The 21,401-nt window shown below is 39.0% G+C and overlaps 1 protein-coding gene across 6 annotated transcripts in view; it reads right to left on the bottom strand.

The window, feature by feature from the left end:
- Positions 1-1,793: 1,793 nt before the first annotated feature.
- Positions 1,794-21,401, bottom strand: part of gmeb2 (glucocorticoid modulatory element binding protein 2) — a 53,210-nt gene continuing 33,602 nt past the window's right edge. For 5 of the 6 annotated variants that reach the window (XM_048550193.1, XM_048550195.2, XM_059652816.1 and 2 more), the window contains 5 exons: positions 20,239-20,396; positions 10,710-10,781; positions 9,874-10,011; positions 5,905-6,027; positions 1,794-5,131 (listed from right to left, as the gene is read on the bottom strand). In XM_048550193.1, coding sequence (XP_048406150.1) covers positions 4,479-5,131; positions 5,905-6,027; positions 9,874-10,011; positions 10,710-10,781; positions 20,239-20,396 — 1,144 coding nt within the window. In that variant the 3' untranslated portion in view covers positions 1,794-4,478. The remainder of the gene's footprint in view (positions 5,132-5,904; positions 6,028-9,873; positions 10,012-10,709; positions 10,782-20,238; positions 20,397-21,401) is intronic. The other variant, XM_048550191.2, reaches the window with a different exon arrangement.

Genomic DNA, 21,401 nt, shown 5'->3' with positions numbered 1-21,401 from the left:
ATACAGGCCAATGTTTGACATGTTCTGAAGAAAGATCATTAATTTGAAATGTTAACTTGGTTTTTCACTCCATGACTGTGGCTAACTAAAGTTAACATCTCTAGCCAACAGTATTTTTTTTAAATCTAAAAGCGCTCTGACCCCAAGCTAATTAATGCTTTCTGATGCAATATTTGATTGACAGCAAGAGCTGCCATTCGCAGAAATTGTTCACTATATTACTCAACTTACTTCATTAATGCAAAAACATCTTCCTGATGCCTGATTTAAATTAAAAATATATTTTATTGAAGCAACCATGGACCGGATTTTAAACCCCACCAAAACGTGTAACTTAAAATTAGATCCAGTGTTTATTTATGCATGCGATACTTATTTGTTGAAAAAGCAGAACATGTAGGGATTTTCCACAAATTAAACACAAAATATATACCTGATGTAGGCACCATACTGCTAGCCCTACCATTTCTCACAACAGAAGGGGATCTTCCCATGTGCTCAATGGATAAACTCTTGTTAACCATGAGGTGTTTCAGATGAACCCTTCTGGGGATTGTACAGCATTTGGGCCTAATAAAAGAATAAGCATTTAGGTGAAGGATAACAATTGAGTGTGGATCAGTGGCACAGATGCAATTAAATTATGTGATAACATTATCTGTTAAGGTACATGGCTTTAAGGTTGTGTATGCAGGTAAATGTTGTGAGGGTACAGAGGAGACCACACGTTGAGATCTTGTGTTAGTGTTAACCAAGCTCCATTGTGAAGGGTTATTTGCTCAACTATTACTTTTGGAGTTTGAAACTGGATTGGTAGGCAATAGTTAAAGGCCCTTCACATAAAGTCTGGCAGCATTCATGGAGAGAAAGCAAGCTAATGTTTTGAATCTAGATGACTCTTCCATTTGCTTGCTTACTCTCCATGGATACTGCCTCACCCTTTGTGATCTCCAGCATTTTTTGTTTTCAGTTCAGATTCCAGCATCTGTAGTAATTTGCTCCTACCTTATTTGAGGTGTTGCTTTGTCTGCCCTGGGCAGATCAGTGAATCTTTTGCTGTACTGGTAATAGTCCTGAGGTTAAAAGAATAGGTGTTTGGTACCCTTGAGTACTTCCCACCACATGCCAAAATTTACATTTTCACCTGCTAGATGCCTAGCAGACTCTATTTTCTTGCCGATGTTTCATGAAAGAAGTTTTGCATGTCAGGCCAGGGAAAATCTGGCATCCCTGATGCTTCTGTTCAATGGGTCCTTTACTGCGTGCCCTCTACCAATTACATCTGTGCTAGGCATTCTTGAGAAGTAGCAAAAAAAAGAGACTTGCAGTCACGTCAGTGAACAAATATTGCTTCTTATGTATCTGCAGCGCTCCAGCCTATTGGTACAATTTTGTGATCGAGCTGACTTTATAAATGCTTTACTTAATTTTCTTGCATCCTGGGGGGTTGGTCCTGTTTGTTTTAATCATTACTCCAAACTGCATGCAAATGTGTATGGACCATCCCCGTACATAATTTATTTTCCATTAATGTGGAAAGTGATGCAACACAACTTGAGTGTGGGTGCCTTCCTCCAAGTGATGTTTTACATCTATCTGAACTCATATCCTCATTTAAAAAATAAACATAAAGCACATTAATTAATTGAATAATATTAAAAGAAATAAAGGCATGGATATAAGTAACACTCTCTCATTTACTATTTTCACTGAAGAGCAGACATTATCAAAAGGAAATTTCCAAGGCACGAGTAAATCTTATAATAAAACTGAATTTGTTGTTCAGTTACAGAAAGTCACTAGTCCAAATATATGTGTCAAATGGCACAAAAATTAAAAAAAAATCAACATTATTCTTTCTTTTTTTTTAATGGACAATACCATACATATGCTAGTATTCATCTAGTCATGAGCCCAAAAAGTCTGCATTACTTTCAAACCAGAACAGTTTTTTAAATATTTTAACACTTTGAGATACCCAATTTATGTCAATAAAAGTTTGTACAAAATGGAAAATGGCCTTTTTTGCCACAGACAAAATAGTACAATACAGTAACAGCATGGAAGTCAACCAACAGGGACAAATATGGAAGAATACAGATGCAGTGGATATTTTGCAAAACATCTCTATGTTACACAATCTTTATTTTATTTACAAAACTTTAAAGGATTTTCCCAAGTAAGTTTTGATCACATTCTGATTTCAGATACAATTATTCTAAAGTATTCACGTTTTGTACAAATTACACCACAATCAATAATAATTGACTGCCATCTTCTTTACCATCAGTGTGTCATTTTTCAACATCTTCAGTCAGTCAGTCATATTTAGCAACAAAACTTCCTTTCATATTTTATCGGGAAAAAGAATTCTCAAGGGGGAAGCCCCTGATTTACCAGCCACTCTCTCCAAATGAATATACCAACTAGATTATGCTCTCAGATAGTTCAACATGATAAGGCGTTACATAAATGCAACTCAAGATCCCTTTTTTGTGTTTTAAAATGTATTTTTAAATCCATAAGAAATGAAAGCTTTATTCAAATTGCAGCAGCCAAGCTAACCAGATTCACTCTTCACTAAAAGTGTTGTTTGTTTTAGAAAAGGAAAAAAATCCTAACAGAGAAATAGATAAATATTGATAGATAACACAGAATTTCTCTGTCATGTATTACAAATAATTTTCATGAATGAATTAAATATCCTTTTTCGAAAATTCACTTGGACATTGCAAGAACATGGAACACTCCTGAAAAACAGCCAGAAGCATTGGTACTCTTCACAAACAGTTGCAACCAAACCCCAATTAAAAACGTCACAAAACTGTCACATTTATTACCTGGAAACTTCATATACAGACAAAGGGAGCAGAAAATTAGTTATTGACTGGCATGTCATCACCGTTTATGTGATATAAAATAGAAACCCAGATCCTCTTATCACTCATTCCCAGTTTATCTATTACTGGGGGAAAAATATGGGTTTATGCCTGCAAATCTTCCCTGCTGTGTGCTACTATTCTCAGCCTCAGTAACTATGAAGAGGGGACGTGTACATGTCAATCTCTTCCCCAAAAAGGGGCAAAATAAAAATCATTTTGAGGGCAATTTATTAATGCGGCTGGTCTCAGATATCTCAAACAGGCAGTTCATGAGCGTAATCAGGAACTGATCAGTCACCCAATATCTTAACTTCAGTAAGTGAATGAACCAGGAGGACTTCAAAATGCTGCCAGGGAACACTTGTGAAAAATGTCTTAGAAGAAACTTTCATTCAATATTCTACAAAAGAGTGCAGACAATCTATCTTCAGCCAAAGGATTTGGTTATCCAATCATAAACTCTCAGTAATCTCACGTATCTGTGGATACCTATGTATAGAAAATCGGAAAAAGAAGTTTGAATTTTGGCATGAAGGAGAATATGACGAAGCTAAACTATTCAGATATTGTTCATATCTGTCTAAATTGTGGAACCTAAAGTTTATAATAAAATCACACGAGTAACTAAGGGAACAATTTCTTGAAAAACTAAGAAGTTCAAATATATTGATTATAAATACATGGTTTCAGTTTAATGTGGAGAGGGAGAAAACAGAAGCTTTAAGCTTTTAATGTTCCATTTCTTTTCATCTGTTTATCTTATAAGTATTGATCTGATCATTTTTATAAACATACAGCAGTATAAAAAATGTATGATGTGTAAAGCATAACTTGTTATAGAAACACTAAATCACTTTTGTATTGTTCATACATTCAAATAACCACATTTTCACCATGAATAAAATGGTACCTTATATCATGGCCGCCACTAAAGCGCAAATGCAATAATTCTTTTACAGATACTATTTAAATCCATTTTTAAAAACTCAGCTTACTTATAGCATAGCTATTTGTTTGTATTTGCCTGGTTAGCTTTTCATATGACAAAAGTCCTAAATCATGTACCAGCCTTATTCTAAATACAATGCCAATTGTACAAGATTGGATTGTAACTTACATCGGCCAAATATTTACAAATTATCCATATTAATCATGTGATTATCTAAACAGCGCAACACAATAAAATAATTAGAAAACAATGACAGCACTGATTGTAAAGTAAAACTGCCATTAACTCGATTATGGATTTTGTAAAGCAACCACAAGACAACATTTTGATGTAATTAGGTATTAAAGCACACAAAATACAGTGCAGAAAAGCTCTGTAAAATACATTATAAACAACTCTATGAAGCATATCTGATAAATGTCTGCACTTCTGTACTTAAGCCAAAGTCTGAAAGAGAGTTGAGACATTTGCTCCTGCGTCATAATTTTGCTGCTTTCACTCTGATGTATTATTACCACTTGGTGGCACTGTGTAGGTGTAACCATAGCATAACAGAAACCATCCTGGTACTGTTTTCATAAGTTACATTCAGTAGCAACAGGGCTTTGAAATGAAACATTCTAATAATGTGAACCATTATTCCAAGGCTATGGTTTCTGTTCATGTTCTTCACTTATTGATGTTACTTGTATAGTGGCATGTCCCTCTCCTGATGTGGTGGTTTCAGCAGATGGCACAGCCATAAGTGTGCTTCCAACAGATGTCATCTGGGTATTGTTGTGGAGCGCAGCATTAAGGCCAGGGACTGTAGTGAATAGCTGAATTGGGCTCACTAATTTCAATACAGTGTTACCATCTTGGATGGCAGCTGTGCTCAGGACTGCTAGATTCGATGTCTCTGGGTGAATCTCAACAGTATTAGGTATCCCAGAGCCTGAAGATGCCAGAACATTGTACCCTCCAATCAGTGGTGAAGCTGTCGCAGTAAACGTTGCTGTATGCGGTGAAATCTTGCCAACTGCAGTGACTGGAACAGTGGATAATGTTGCCATTTTTCCTACATTTGTCAGTTGAGACAGAGGCACTCCAGAAGCCAATGTAAGCTGGCCTGACTGTGATGTTGTGACCATATGAGCTGCCACTGTTGCTGGTCCTGATGTTGCTCTAGTAAGGCGAGGCCTTTTGGAAGGCGGTGCTGCTGCAATTGGAGTCAAGGTCATGAGAACATTGTTTAGGTGCTGGGATTTGTTCTTTAATTCTTTGGCTCGTTTACGATGCTCATCACATTGTTGTTCCAGAGCTAAAACAAAATAAAACACATCTAGGAGTATTTGCAACTTTTCAATACAATACAAAGATACTTATGTTAACTTTTAGATCTCAACTTTGCAACAAGAATATAATCTGCCTCGCACTATAGTCCTCTACATAAAATGACATAAAATGTAAAGCTCAACACAGGTCATTCAATTCAAGGGGCTCATTTTGTTCTTTATGCTCCAAATGAGATTTCTTCTGACCTATTTCACTCTATCAACATAACCATCTCTCACACTATGATACACTAACTGAGGATGTCTACAGACAGTTATTCTCAGAGCATAGAACATAGAACAGCACAGCACAGAACAGGCCCTTCAGCCCACAATGTTGTGCCGACCACAGTAAAATGAGATTGACAAAGATTTAATCAAAACAACCATTTAGAGGCTGCAACAAGTTGAAGTACAAAGTCTTTGCATGTCAGGTTAGTGCGATGAGGATTCTATCTACAATCTTTCCCACTCAACTGCATTGTCAGAGAAAGACATTAAGGGGAGAAGAGTAATTTTTACACAGTGTCAAGTGTCACCTCAAGCTGCTCTTTGTTGTACCTTCAACAAGCCAGTTACACAATACAATTCACGATAGCACACAAAAAAATTTCCATCTCTCACCATTAAAAAGAGACCATATGTAAAGGTACTTCAAAAATATTCAATATTTAACAGAAAAGAAGATCTTTTTTTTATAATAGTTAAATAAGAATTGTATCAACTTTCTGCAGCAGAATTTAACTGTACATATACTTACTTGCTAAATCTCGTGTGTACTGCTCTCGGGAACGATCCATTTGGCTCTTATGACTTGTCAAAACTTTTTTAACAAGGTCCAAAAGACCAAAACTTTGAACAATATTGTTAAGAATGACTGCGTCTGAAAATATTAAATCAATATAAAATTAGTAAGTGATTACATTCAGCCCAAAGTTTTAGAATTGCTCAGCAAACAATGAAAAATGATAACAGCAAATAAACAGAACCATTTTTTAAAAAGTAATTGTTGGGTATGTAATTTTCAAAATATAAATACAGTACATAATTTCCAAAAGTAAATTTAGTTGAAAGTTTTGTTAGCTGATAGTATTTTTGCTTTAGTTTTTGAAGAATTCAATTATTCTTATAATCCAACCTTGCAGGACTCGAAGAACATTCACCTTGATTTCTGGACCCAAGTTTAGACTTTGCGGCTGACCCTCTTTTGTTCCCCTTGGAAATGAGGTGGTTACGGCATAAGATCTGTATACTCTACCTGATGCCTCTAATAGTAAAACGACTTCAAACAGCCCTGCTCAGTTCAGGCTCTATTCCACATTGTCCTGTGCACATTGCAGACAGCCAAGTGGCATTCTAAAAGAAACAAATGCTCCCGGAATTTTAGAAGCACAGACCCTCTAAAAAGAAAAATTGCAATAGTGCACTGCAGGCTGCTGGATTCAATTTTTTTGCTGCTGGAGGAGGGTGATAGCACACCCAGATAAGGAGTAGGATCCCCATTATAGCGATGCCATGCCGAATGCATTATGCAGAGGTCAGAAAGGAGGTCATATTTCCAATCGGAGCAGGGAGGCCTCAAGACTGAGGCTCCAATAGAAATGGGAGCAAATGGCAAGGGTGGTCAACGCCTGGAGTGTGGCTCCCAGTACCTGGCAGAAGAGTTAAAAATGTTTAATTACCTCACCTGGATGGTTAAGGTGAGTGAATGCATCTGCATGACAACTCACTCACCACAGTGTCACTCACCTAGCAGCAGATCTTGATACTTAGAACTCAGCCCTAACATCATAATCCTCAAATAACAGAAAGCAAAATGATTATGAAAAATACAGGAAATATTCAGCAAGTTTGGCAAATGCTGCAATTTCACATTAGCACAAGACCAAACTCCTTTTAAGGTCACAGATTCAGGGAACTCAGATGAGAATCTCAGTAGAGCGGGCTTTTGTTAAAAGGCTAGTGACGACAGATACCGATGCTGACCAGATTCCTCCAGTCTCTGGCTAGTAGCATGGAAGCAACAGGCTCTATGCGCCGCAAGGCTTCAAACAGAACATGAAGCTTTTACTTTCCACAGTGGAAGTAGTAGACATTACCATGGCAACAATACCATACAACAGGTTCCGGAACAACAACTTTTGTTGGCTTCCACTGCAACACAGTCACTAGTTTCCTGAACAAGCAACACAGCAGATGCACCATTTGTTCTTTACTGAACTGCTGCAGAACAAAGCCATTAAATTAATCTGTTTAGGCAGTTATCTGATTTGTTTCAGCTTAACCTTGCTAAAGTTACATAATAACCCCCTAATTCTCAGTAATGGAGTTCCAAATCATTTCAAATTTGGATCACTCTACAGTCACTTTGATCTAAGAGTTCCAAGATTTCTACTTTCTATATATTTTCACAGTCAGATGCTATTACCACATTGAGATTTACATTACTTCTTATGGTTTCCCTGTTGCTATGGGTCACAAAACAGTCATGTGTTAGGTTAAACAAATCAAAGCTACTTACATATTTCCAATATATTGCGGACTGAATTCACCTTTCATAAATGTTCCCACTTTTCCAAACTCATCTTACCACTTCATGGAAATCCAACTTTTTTTTGCTCACTAACTTTACATATTACTTCAAAGTCTGACTGGCTTATTAGGCAACTTCGTATCTCCTACAGAATTAATTTCTTAAATCTCCCAGGAATCCCTGCATAAAATCTTCTTCCACTCCTGTGTCTATATTTTTTTTCAAAATAATCTGGTGATGCAAGAATAGGAACAAGGTTGACTTGCTGCAATTTTGCAGGGCCTTGGTACAGCCACACCTGGAATTTTGTGCGCAGCTCTGGTCTCCTTATCGGAGGAAAGATGTTCTAGCTTTAAAGGTAGTGCAGCAAAGGTTAATTAAACTGATTCCTGCGAGGGATGGCAGGTCTGATTTAGGAGGAGAGATTGTGTGTCAGTTAGTATTGTATTCAATTGAGTTATGAAGGATGAAGGGGGATTTCACAGAAACCTGTAAAAGTCTAACAGAACTAGACAGGTTAGATGCAGGAAGGCAGGCAATTACAGATCCAGCAGTCATGGTTTAAGGATAACAAATAAACCTTTAAGGACACAGTTGAGGTGAAATTTCTTCATCCAGAGAGTGGTGAGCTTGTGAAATTCACTACCACAGAAACTGGTTGAGGCCAAAACATAGTATTTTCAAGATGGATGCAGGTAAAGCTCTTGTGGCTAAAAGGATTAAGGGATATGGGGAGGAAGGCAAGATTAGAGCACTGAGCTCAATGATCAACCGTGATCATACGAATAGCTGAGCAGGCTTGAATCGTCAATTAGTCTACTCTTGTTCCTATCTTCTACATTTCTATGTTTTGACTGCAATCCTTGAATATCAGTCTTGTTTTCAATACTCCTACCATATCATAGTTGCCTGCTGCTAAAACCTCCCTTTTTAGCACCATGCTTTTGACATTCACGTAAATACACTGTATTGCAGACTTGATCCCTTCTGTAGTTTCCAGTACTATTTGCCAGCAGATAGCTCCTTCTCCCAACATCTAGTTTGTTTGTGTCTGTATCCATTTAATGACTAATTTTCAATCTAATTAAGTCAGGGGAAGCAATGGTAAGAATACTCAGATAAGCCTATAAGTTTATTTTAGAAAAGTGTTAGGATCCCAGTTGCTGATACTTCTGGATAAGTCAAATCCCAGAATGAAACTTGGCTGAACAGGTCACATCTCTTCTTTTTCAGTTAGTTTGCCACTGAAATGTATTCACATGATACTGTAGACTTTCTTTAACAACAGATGTTTATTATGCCGAAAAGAACAAACCAAACAATCTAAATGTAGCAGGCAGTTAGAATGATCTTAAATCACACAGCAAAGTTTCAACTTGTTTCAAGATACTATCCGTTAGAGACATGAGTCCAAAGAAATCTCACCCCATCTCAATGCTTCATGCGCGCTTTCTAAGTCTGTTCCAGAACTTTTCACAAATCTGAGGACGTTAACTTTCTCAGTTCCAATAGCCTGCAGATGCCAAACTAAATTCTCCTGGTGTGGAAATTTCACAAAGCAAACCCTCGGTTTAGCTGGCTAATTCCTTGAACTGCCCTGATCTCCTTCTAGCAATGGAAGTAAACTTGCTTTTGAATTGTATTGCTTTCTAAACTGATTTTTAAAAAGATTGCTCAATCGTAGATTTCTTTAAACTGAAAGCAAAGCTGATGGCCTTAAGGTTTGTCCCATCTATCATGAATCCAACAGCATAAACATCTTTCTATTAACACCACAGGAATCTTTAAGTCACCTGCTTTTTGACAAATGTTGTACTTAGGCAACTGTTCTGGAAGGACTTGTTGTTTAAATAACTAAAGGCATTTGCAGAAATAACCAACACCTATTTACCTCCATTTTGAAATATGGGCTCCAAACTATATACACACACAAAGCTCATCACAAAAGGCAATAAAACTTAAACTGTCCATTGTTACTGTCTGAGAGTAAGATTTACTTTTTCCTGTATCAAGGTATTTTTTTTATGGCGAATAATCAGCCAAGGAAAAGTATTGAAGGGAAATCAAGAAAATTGCCTAATTTAGTCCTCTTACTCAATTTTTTTCTCTGCAGCCAGGTGCAAGAACAACAAAATTTGACTTGTGAAGTCACGCCTTGGTCATATTTTATAAACTTTGTGAAAAAGGTGCACTGACCAACAACTTGAAGAGGAGGCGGATGCAGTCTATGTTGAAGACCTTTCAGAGTACTTTGCATCTCTTGCTGAAGCTCCTGTATGACTTCTTCCAACAACCCTGCTTCTTTTAGTCCACGCCAAAATGAGAAAGTATCATCTTTGGTTTGACAAGAAAAAAATCAGTAACTGATGAATAAATAAATGCAGGAATTTGGTAGCAGAAGCTATTTGATCATTATGCTAATGCTATACTGAACCTGATACCATATCATCATATCAACCAATTTCATTCCAAGTGACTAGCTATTTATCTGCAAAAGGTCTCTGCTTTTAAAAATACTGGTTTAAAATTCTGGTTAAAATATAGCGAACTTTGTTTTAACTTGCATCTAATGAACTACCACTCTCAATAAACCAGCAACAATTTTATATATTAATATGGGAAGTATACAGTATTATTATTTAAGTCATATATGCTGTAAATAAAGTATAAATTTCATGTCTATAACCTCTGCATTATATTTCTATTGGTTAGTGTGATCTTATATTGATTACATGGACCTCTTGATCAACCAGAATGTTTGATCAACTGGTACATTTCTGGTCCCATAGGTGCCAGTTGATAAAGTAGTTTGCTGTAGAACATTGAAGAAAGCATCGTGTGTGCTATAACAACACACTGTTTGGAAGTGCCTTGACCATGCACATTTACAAACTTTGAAAGTAGGTTTCGCCTGTTTAAAAATCAAATATAGGTTACATTTAGGCTTAAATTTTCCTGCTTACTGCATGCCAATAATATATAGACTGACAACCTGTCTGTGCACGGTTTGCAGAATTATTAAATGTCAATACCTGGTATTGTCGAAATCCATTCCGAATTGTCTTCACAGCTCTCAACTCTAGATGAAGCAGATGAGCCATTAACTGAAAAAGTTAGGAAAAAAAATTTAAGAATTAGGTACTGAGGTATTCTTTTGAAAAGTAAAATATTTATTAGTCACTGAGTCAGAAGAAATCTCCTGAACCTCCCAATAGTTATTAAAGTCCTTTTCTTTCACTGTTCCTCCTCTTCAATGCATGGATGTTTTCTTTGAATTGTGGGAGCTATTGGATGAAAGCAGGCCAATCAAATGGCACTGGCTTCAAGGAACTAAGGAGTCTCTGGAGGCCCAGATTGCACTGCGATGAAGAGCTGCAGGAGTCAGCAGGTGGTGTTTTTCGAGGGGTGGTGCAACGTTGAGAAGAAGGGAGAAGGAAAGGAAGCAAAGGAAGGAGTAGCTTTAAGTAGCCCAGATACACCAGATTTGGGAAAACGGAGGCCCCCAAACCAGAAGGTAGATCACCTGGTTTCTCTGTCAGGAAAGCAGCCACATTTTGCACATGCCAAGAAGGCAAATAATGATGTCGCAGGTGGATTGAGGCCCTTAAATGACCATTGATTTGCCACTCAATGTGTTCAGAAGGTAACCCAGGGAACTTCCTGCGCAAAATTTAATTGTTAATGTAGCAGGAAGGGGTTGAGTTTTATTCTGGGGCCAAACCTGCACATTTATTTACATTTGAAGCCATATGGAGAGAAGGGAAAACAACACCTCGAGTCCTGACAACGTGTCTTCGCTGAGGCTGTTGTGAGCATGCTACTTTTTAAATATTGGATCACTTTCTACAGTAGCTTGATTCACATTCCAGAAATCCTGCTTGATATCAGACCTTCTGTAAGGGGTGTCTCAGGAATCAATGAGCAGCACAATTCTTTTAATTCATTTATACATGACAGCTATCCAACATTTTCATTCACACGTAGACCTTAAGTATGGTAATTTTTTTTGCACCAACTCTTCCCTGCCACTTTCACAAATGTAACGTTTCATTTATACAAATTATCATCAGTCTGACCTTCTTTCAAACTTTTGCAGATTGAGACCATAGCCAGATATTTATGAAGTAGTACTGAAAGAAATGACAGCAGATGGAGGCTAGAAGGTAGAAAGTGGAAATCATCACTATATGGAGGCTCTGTTGAAATTAATGACAGGTCCTAATTTTTAATTTTAATATAATGTTTCTCCTAAGTCAGTAGACCAGAATCACAGGCTGGTCATCTGTCAAGCAAGAAAGCAAATGACAGAAGAAGCAACTGAAACCCTTGAAGTCTGTCCCTAGCAACTGGAGAAAAGGGCATGGCAGAAATAAGGGTTGGATTGCCAATTGGAATAGAAAAGCAAAAGATCGTGGATTGCAAACAGCAATTAAGGGGTAAGGGCTGGAATGGAAAGAGGACGGTTTAATGAAAAGCTCCTCCTTTCAAAAGCAAGTCAAGAATATCACACAACCCTTTGTTATAAAAAAAGAGTGAACATAGCTTACGGGCAAGTAAGAGTCACATTTCACAATTTTTACATTGAACTTCCAGCCCTCTCCCCAGCATCATGAGTAGGTGATGGCACTTTATTATATTCTACAGAATATTAAGAGAGATTAAAAAGACCATGAGTTTGGAAAAGTTTGGAGAAGCAGACAATGACTTCCTGAAACTCACTAAAAAAAACTCTGCACGTAAAACGTGTCTTTGCTTTTCCAAAACTAAATATTTTCCCCATTCATTGCTAAGAAGCTATTTTAACTATGTATAATTTGTACAGATAAATAATGTATGGATTATCATGTATTAATCTAAGTCATATTAATACAGTCCTTGCTCTGAGCTCTTACAACAGTGCATTATTCGTAAAATAAAAATGATTTTTAGGGAAATATCTGCACCATAACATTCAGGATATATTGGACCAACATATAATTATTGTACAAAATGAATAAACTCCGGGTTCTAAATACAAATGTTAAATTAACCCTTAATTGTCTAATATTCATTAATCATTACTACAGATGACAAGTAACTACGTATTTTTTAATATTTGAAACTTCTCATTTTTTCTTTTTTTGAACTAGGTGGCATATCAAAATCCAGCTAGAAATAACTACAACAGGGATCAACATCAACCATAATAACTTTTCTGTGAATGGTTTCAGACTTTGTGAAGTAATTTTTTATTTTTCAAAACCCCACTAAGAACAGTGGTGGCTTTATCCGTGTTGCAATTCCATGGTATTGTAAATTTATACTTGTGTAATTAATTTCAGACTTCTGTATTTGCTAAGTCAGCTTTCATGCACGTCCACTTAATGGTAACCATCACCAAGACAATCCGTCACTTCCCACGCATAATCTGATGGTTTAGTTTTAAGTGAAGTCAAGTTGCTATTAAGAAGAGATGCATAGAAACACAGTTTACATCTATGTGACTGGAGCCAAATTATGTTCTGAGGGTAACTGTTGTCATTTAAATGGGTAGTTATTGAAAGCGTTTTTAATGAATTTTAAGCAACATGTATGTACCCATGTGAAAAAAAATCTTTAATATGAAAAAATTACGAACAACAGCATTATAATCTGAGAAAGATGAAAGCACACATCATTGTTGATCATAGAAAGAATCCCTACAGTGTGGAAACAGATCATTCAGCCCAACAAGTCCACACCAACCCTCAGAGCATCCCACCCAGCCCATCTCCCTATAACCCACCTAATGTACAAATCCCTGAACACTTTGGTCATACAAAACTGCCCAATCTACCTAGTCTGCACATCTTTGGACTGTGGGAGAAAACGGGAGCACCCAGAGGAAACCCACGCAGACACGGGGAGAATGTGCAAACTCCGCACAGACAGTCACACCGAGGCGGGAATTGAAACCAGGTCCCTGCCGCTGTGAGGTAGCAGTACTAACCACCACCAAATAATATACCAAAGTTTTAGATTTAGCAAGTATACCACAATGATATCAAACATTTTTATTTTTTTCTGAACACAGACGTATTCCTATCATTGTTTTAGCAGAATTTTACCAGAAGAAAGCACCCAGATTTTGTGTAGTAATGACAGCAAAACTGTCAGATCTGTTTACCAAGATAACAAAGTGTGGAGCTGGATGAACACAGCAGGCAAAGCAGCATCTCAGGAGCACAAAAGCTGACATTTCGGGCCTAGACCCTTCATCAGAGAGGGGAATGGGGAGAGGGAACTGGAATAAATAGGGAGAGAGGGGGAGGTGGACCGAAGATGGAGAGAAAAGAAGATAGGTGGAGAGGAGAGTATAGATGAGGAGGTAGGGAGGGGATAGATCAGTCCAGGGAAGACGGACAGGTCAAGGAGGCGGAATGAGGTGGTAGGTGGGAAATGGGGGTGCGGCTTGCGGTGGGAGGAAGGGATGGGTGAGAGGAAGAACAGGTTAGGGAAGCAGAGACAGGCTGGGCTGGTTTTGGGATGTGGTGGGGGAAGGGGAGATTTTTGAAGCTTGTGAAGTCCACATTGATACCATTGGGCTGCAGGGTTCCCAAGCAGAATATATGAGCTGCTGTTCTTGCAACCTTCGCGTGGCATCATTGTGGCATTGCAGGAGGCCCATGATGGACATGTTGTCTGAGGAATGGGAGGGGGAGGGGAAATGGTCCGCGACTGGAAGGTGCAGGTGTTTGTTGCGAACCGAGCGGAGGTGTTCTGCAAAGCGTCCCCAAGCCTCCGCTTGGTTTCCGCAATGTAGAGGAAGCCACACCGGGTACAATGGATACAATATACCACGTTGGCAGATGTGCAGGTGAACATCTGCTTGATATGGAAGGTCATCTTGGGGCCTGGGATAGGGGTGAGGGAGGAGGTGTGGGAGCAAGTGTAGCATTTCCTGTGGTTGCAGGGGAAGGTGCCCGGTGTGGTGGGGTTGGAGTGGAGTGTGGAGCGGACAAGGGAGTCGCGGAGAGAGCGGTCTCTCCGGAAGGCAAACAACTGCACCTCCCAGTCGCGAACCATTTTAACTCCCCCTCCCATTCCTCAGACAACATGTCCATCATGGGCCTCCTGTAGTGCCACAATGATGCCACCCGAAGGTTGCAAGAACAGCAACTCATATTCCACTTGGGACCCCTGCAGCCCATTGGTATCAATGTGGACTTCACAAGCTTCAAAATCTCCCCTCCCCCCACTGCATTGCAAAACCAGCCCAGCTCGTCCCCTCCCCCCACTGCATCACAAAACCTGCCTCCGCTTCCCTAACCAGTTCTTCCTCTCACCCATCCCTTCCCCCCACCTCAAGCCGCACCTCCATTTCCTACCTACCACCTCATCCCGCCTCCTTGACCTGTCTGTCTTCCCTGGACTGACCTATCCCCTCCCAACCTCCTCACCTATACTCTCCTCTCTACCTATCTTCTTTTCTCTCCGTCTTCGGTCCACCTCCCCCTCTCTCCCTATTTATTCCAGTTCCCTCTCCCAGTCCCCCTCTCTGATGAAGGGTCTAGGCCCGAAACGTCAGCTTTTGTGCTCCTGAGATGCTGCTTTGCCTGCTGTGTTCATCCAGCTCCACACCTTGTTATCTTGGATTCTCCAGCATCTGCAGTTCCCATTATCACGGATCTGTTTACCATGTTTACGCAACAAAACAAACAGCAACTATGAGAGCACAGACTTAGGCAGCATAAAATGCAAATTTGCAGCTGCTGTCAGTGTTTCTATGGTCTTCCAAAAAGTGAACTGTTGAGGACCATTCCCATTACCCAAAGTGCAATCCTTAAGCAGTGTAATAATGAAACTTCAATTTTTATATTGTTGGTCTTGTTATAAAAAGGTGTAATGCAGTTACACTTGGTTGAAGGAGGATGTATTGGGTTTTTACATGCTGTGCAAATTTCATAATTATTGGTAAATAACCTCATTTGTGCTGGAAAACTACTTTTAAACACACAAAATGTCAAACTTCTTCATAATAAACATTTTCATAATTTTTTAAATGATTTGAAGTTTTTTAATGTTTTATTTTCTCACTTAATTCAATAAATTTTACTATCTGAAATCTGAATTTGAAATTATTGATAGTCAGTGCTCTTGAGTTCAACGTGATTGGCTGTTTACCCTGCTTGCTTTCATCATTGTGTTGGAACCTGGAAATTCACTAGATTTGGTGTCAGAGTTTGTTGGAGTGAGTCTTTTACAGAGTATGATAATTTTTCAGGGACAACAGAGTTCAAGAAATGTGGTAATTTTTATTTGTGTTTTCCACCAGAAACCGCAAGGAGAGGTCTCAACGTGTGGGTTCAATTACCCTCTTAATCTGCAGCTCAGAACAGAAAAAAAGTCAATGACACTCTGAATGTCTTTTATACATTTTTCTTGTAACATTAACATGGTGGTACACACTCCCTCATCATGTATACTATTGATTAATTAGTGCTGGCTTGTTCAACTATGTTTGGGTTCTCAGTACATTATTCAATTAATATCTTGTTGCTATGATCCGAATTGTCCCCTTTTGGTATGTGGGAAACTTAAGCTCTGAGGTTGCTTGCGACTTTTTACCTCAAAAGACTGATAAGGAAGGACCCTTACAGTTAGCTTCAAGCCTTTCTTTCTAATATTTTAGTGATTAATATACATCTTCCTATAACACCTCGGAATCTACATCTGTAAATTATCTTGAAGAATCTTAATTAAAACCTACTTGTAGTATTATAACTGACTGATTAAAAAAAACTTAAAAGAATTAACTAACTGGTATGAAATGTTCTTATCTTTAGGGTCGCAAAGAATGTTGCACATTCAATCTTAAGATTTGAGCTGCAGATTAAGAGGGTAATTGAAGCCTCACGACGAGGTCAGATTTGAGGGAAGTCTTTGACCTCTCCTTTTCTTGTACTGGTGCAATCCGCTGCAGTCCCATGGCCCCAGTACAACAAAAATGGCTGACAACAGCCCCAACAGATTTTAACACCCATTGAGAAAGGAAAATCCATGCCATGTGTTACTAGATCTTTCTGGCCTGTTATCTTGAAGGTCACTGACAAAAATGGTTTAAATCCAGAACAATACTCTCAGTACTACAATTAAAACAAAATACTGCAGTTACAAGAAATCTGAATTCACAGCAGAAAATTCTGCTAACATTCAGTGGGTCTGGCAGAATCTGACAAGACAGAAATACTTGTGCTGTTTATTTTGGACCATCAACTTTTTGACTTCATGTTCTCTCATAGAAGGTAAAGAATTGTTACAGAAAAATTGATCCGTCTATCCATTGACTTATCTACCACCTCAGCACATCCTCAAAATATTTTCTTCCTAATTAATTACTTTTGCTTTGCCCTGGATGATGTAAAGCTTCCTCATTGCTGTTGGAGCTGCACCAACCCAAACAAGTTACAAGAATGCCATCACGTTTCTGATTGGTGCCTTGTTTTGCAGGTGGGGTTGACAAGTATTGGAGAAACAGGAGGTGAGTTATTTGCCATAGAATTTCTAGCCTCTGACCTGCTATTGTAGCTGCAGTATTTATATAGCTGATCCTTTTTATTTTCTGTTCAATGATAATTGTTGTTAGTGAGCACTTCAAATATGGCAATGCCACTAGGTGTCAGAGGAAATTGTGAAATTCTTTCTTGTTTGAAAGAGTCATTGGCTGGTGTAAATGTTACTTGTCATTTGTCAGTACAATCTTGGATGCTGTCCATGATTGCTGCATATGAATCCCTTCCAATAACCACAACGGTCTTCTTTTGTGCAAGGTGAGAAACAAGCTTAACCAGGATACTGGAAGGACGTCTTTTCCTGCTTCAAATATGTCACTGGATTACGTATGTCCAGTTTAACGATCATAGTGCACCATAACTGAATATGGATGTGAGTTTGCTCGCTGAGCTGGAAGGTTAGTTTTCAGACGTTTCGTCACCATTCTAGGTGACATCATCAGTGAGCCTCCGACGAAGCGCTGGTGTTATCTCCCGCTTTCTATTTATCTGGTTAGGTTTCCTTGGGTTGGTGATGTCATTTCCTGTGTTGGTGATATCATTTCCTGTTCTTTTTCTCAGGGGGTGGTAGATTGGCTCCAAATCAATGTTTTTGTTGATGGAGTTCTGGTTGGAATGCCATGCTTCTAGGAATTCTCATGCGTGCCTCTGTTTGGCTTGTCCTAGGATGGATGTGTTGTCCCAATCAAAGTGGTGTCCTTCCTCATCTGTATGTAAGGATACGTGATAGTGGGTCATGTCGTTTTGTGGCTAGTTGATGTTCATGTATTCATGTAAACACTACATTGGACAAACTGGCAGAAAGCTAGCCACCAGAATACATGAACATCAACTAGCCACAAAATGACATGACCCACTATCACTCATATCCTTACATACAGATGAGGAAGGACACCACTTCGATTGGGACAACACATCCATCCTAGGACAAGCCAAACAGAGGCACGCACGAGAATTCCTAGAAGCATGGCATTCCAACCGGAACTCCAACAAACACATTGATTTGGAGCCAATCTACCACCCCCTGAGAAAAAGAACAGGAAATGACATCACCAACGCAGGAAATGACATCACCAACCCAAGGAAACCTAACCAGATAAATAGAAAGCGGGACATAACACCAGCACTTCGTCGGAGGCTCACTGATATGTCACCTAGAATGGTGACAAAACGTCTGAAAACTAACCTTCCAGCTCAGCGAGCAGACTCACCTCCAGAACCTCAACCTGAGCTACAAATCTTCTCAAAACTCGATAACTGAATATCTCAGAATAAAAGAGAACATCTCCAATATGTAGCACAGAAAATAGGAGCAACAGACCATTCAGTTGTTCAAACCTGCTCCCTCATTCAATAAGGTCACAGCTGATCATTCAGTTCAGTACCCTGTTCTCACTTTCTCCCATATCCATTGATCTCTTTAGCCCTCACAAGTATAGGTGACAGAACTTCACAGACTCACCGTTTTCTGGGTGAAGGAATTTCTCCTCATCCCAGTGCCAACTGGTCTAACTGGTATCTTTAGATGGTGACTGCTGGTCTGGACTTCCTGATCATTGGGAGCATCGTTCCTCTGCTTAACCTATCTGGTCCTTTTTGAATTAAATAGGTTTCAATAGGATCATCAACACCCCACACCGGCTCTATTCTTTTAAACTACAATTAATATAGTTCTAACAGATCAAGTTTCTCTTCATACAGCAGTCCTGCCATTCCAAAATCAGTCTGATAAACCTTCACTGTGCTCTCCATGGTTAGAATTTCATTTCCCAGATAAGTCGACCAAAACCGCATACAATATTCCAAGAGATATACTAAAGGCCCTATACAATTTCAGCAAGATATTCACGCTCTCGTACTCAAATCCTCTTGCTATGAAGACCACCTGCTGCAGATGCGTGTTTATTCTTTCTGTGACCAGCGTGGAAGGTCACCGGAGTCTCGTTGTCAATAAATCGGGACGGTGGAAGTGCAATCAGATAATAATTTGCATTCCTGTTTTTGCTACCAAAGTGGATAACCCCGCATTCACCCACATTGTACTTTAACTGGCACGTATTTGTCTACTCACTCAACTTGTCCATATTAAACTGAAGCATTCCTGCATCCTCCCTACAGTTCACCCTCCCACCCAGCTTTGTCTTATCAGCAAAATTGTAGATATTACATTTATTTCCCTCATCCAAATCAATAACATACTGCGAATAGCTGGAATCCAACCAGTGGTCGCTGCAGTACCCGACTAGTCACTGCCTGCCACTCGGAAAAAATAGCTGTTTATTTCTACTCTATTTCTGTCTGCCATCTAATTCTCAATCCATTTCAGTATACATTCCCCCAATCTCAAGCAATTTAATTTTAAAAGCTGTCACTGTTTTCCAACTGCTTTTCTATTAAATCTTTTATAGTGACCCTGAGCATTTTCCCCAATACTGATGTCAGGCTAACCAGTCTATAATTCCATTTCACTCTACCTCCTCTTTCAAACAGTGAGGTTATGTTAAATACCCGCCAATCCATAGGAACGGTTCCAGAGTCACCAGAATCTTGAAAGATGACCACCAATGCATCCACTACTTCTAGAGTCACTTCTTTAACAACTCTGAAATGTAGATTATGAGGTCCTGGGGAGATATCATCCTTTAAACGCATCACTTTCCCCAACACCATTTATGTAGTGTATACTCTGCAAGACTGATACTGTTTCCTTCAGTTCCTCCCTCTCATTCAACCTTTTGATCCCAACATTTGTGTGATGTAATCTGTGTCCTCCTTTGTGAAGTCCAAATGACCAAAATATGTATTGAATTCATCTGCAATCTCTTGGTTTTCCATTATATCTTTCCCTGTTTCTGACTGTAAGGGTCCTACATTAGTCTTCACTCATCTTTTTCTCTTCATGATCAATTTGGATTACTCCAGGAGTGCCAGTAAAACATAAATAGCTTATTTTAAGCAGAAAGCATCTCCTATCCAATTTGACTGTCAGCATACAAAAACTGCACAGATATTAATAAAGAAAATGTGTTACCATCAGCTATAGCAGGAGTCACCGGGATGTACTCGGTTGATTGCTGACTGCTCAAAGATGACCTGGCACTGGAAAGATCAATTTTTGTACTACGACATGTATTGGAACACACTTTACTATGTTGGTAGAAATCCAATTCTCCAGAATCCATGATTTTTCTTTAGTGAAGTAAAAGTAAAACAAATTTAGTTAATGAGTTGCATGTGAAAATTATACATATGCATTATCAACCAGAGACATCTAAAGTGACAACATCCCCCAGTAGTATTGACTATAGTCTATCACTATTGTTACAGACAACAGGGGATGGAAGTGCAGCGAAACAAGCGTTGTTTCTCTCCCACCTCCTAAGTTCAAGACAGCGTGATAGCTATTTTTTTTAAAATCTGTTCCTTATTGAAGTAGACTATGGCATATTCTCCAAATTTATTTCAAGCAGCATGCAACTTAGCATTGGCTGCTCTTTAGAATGGCTTGTACCTGCAGCAAGCGCTGTTTTCCAGCATCAGCACAGACCCACAATTATGGTTCGCTGATACCAGTTATAGCTCACCAACAGCTGTGAAAGGGAAGATGCATTGTGATTGCTGGAGGTAACTGGGAACAGTGTATGATGCAACAAGCAGCAATGACCGATCACGGAATAGAAGGGAAGAGACTGACCGTGTACATGGGTGTTTATGTGTGTGTACTACTAATGTTTTCAGAATCAGCACAGAAGAGAAGAAAGAGATGAAAATACGGAGAGATGTCCTTTACTCACAGTGACCAATGAGGCCCCCAATACACTTAATTAAAAACAGTGGAAACAGAACAATAGATGCCCATATTTAGAGTTTGGCCCCAAAAACCTGTACACTGTAAAAAAGTTTTAAAAAAACTCATGTGAGCGGTCAAGGGTAGTGAAAGCATCTTCAATCTACCATATCCTATCACTAACCTCAGCCACTGCTTATGTCATCTCCCTGCTCATTATTAGGGACAATCAGAACTATCGGGTTCATTCATGTCCTTCACCTCACCTTCATACATTAAACATATTGCAAGCCTTCGATCCAATTCTCACACATCCTACACACTTACAGCTGTTCAGCCAAGATTACCACATAAACCAAGCATATACATGTCATTCACCAACATCCATTTCTCCCATTACTGGAGAA

The sequence above is a fragment of the Stegostoma tigrinum genome, chromosome 19 (genome assembly GCF_030684315.1).
Source record: "Stegostoma tigrinum isolate sSteTig4 chromosome 19, sSteTig4.hap1, whole genome shotgun sequence".
NCBI lineage: Eukaryota > Metazoa > Chordata > Chondrichthyes > Orectolobiformes > Stegostomatidae > Stegostoma > Stegostoma tigrinum.
The sequence above is the reverse complement of the archived record's forward strand: the minus strand, read 5'-3'. Positions and strand labels throughout refer to the sequence as shown.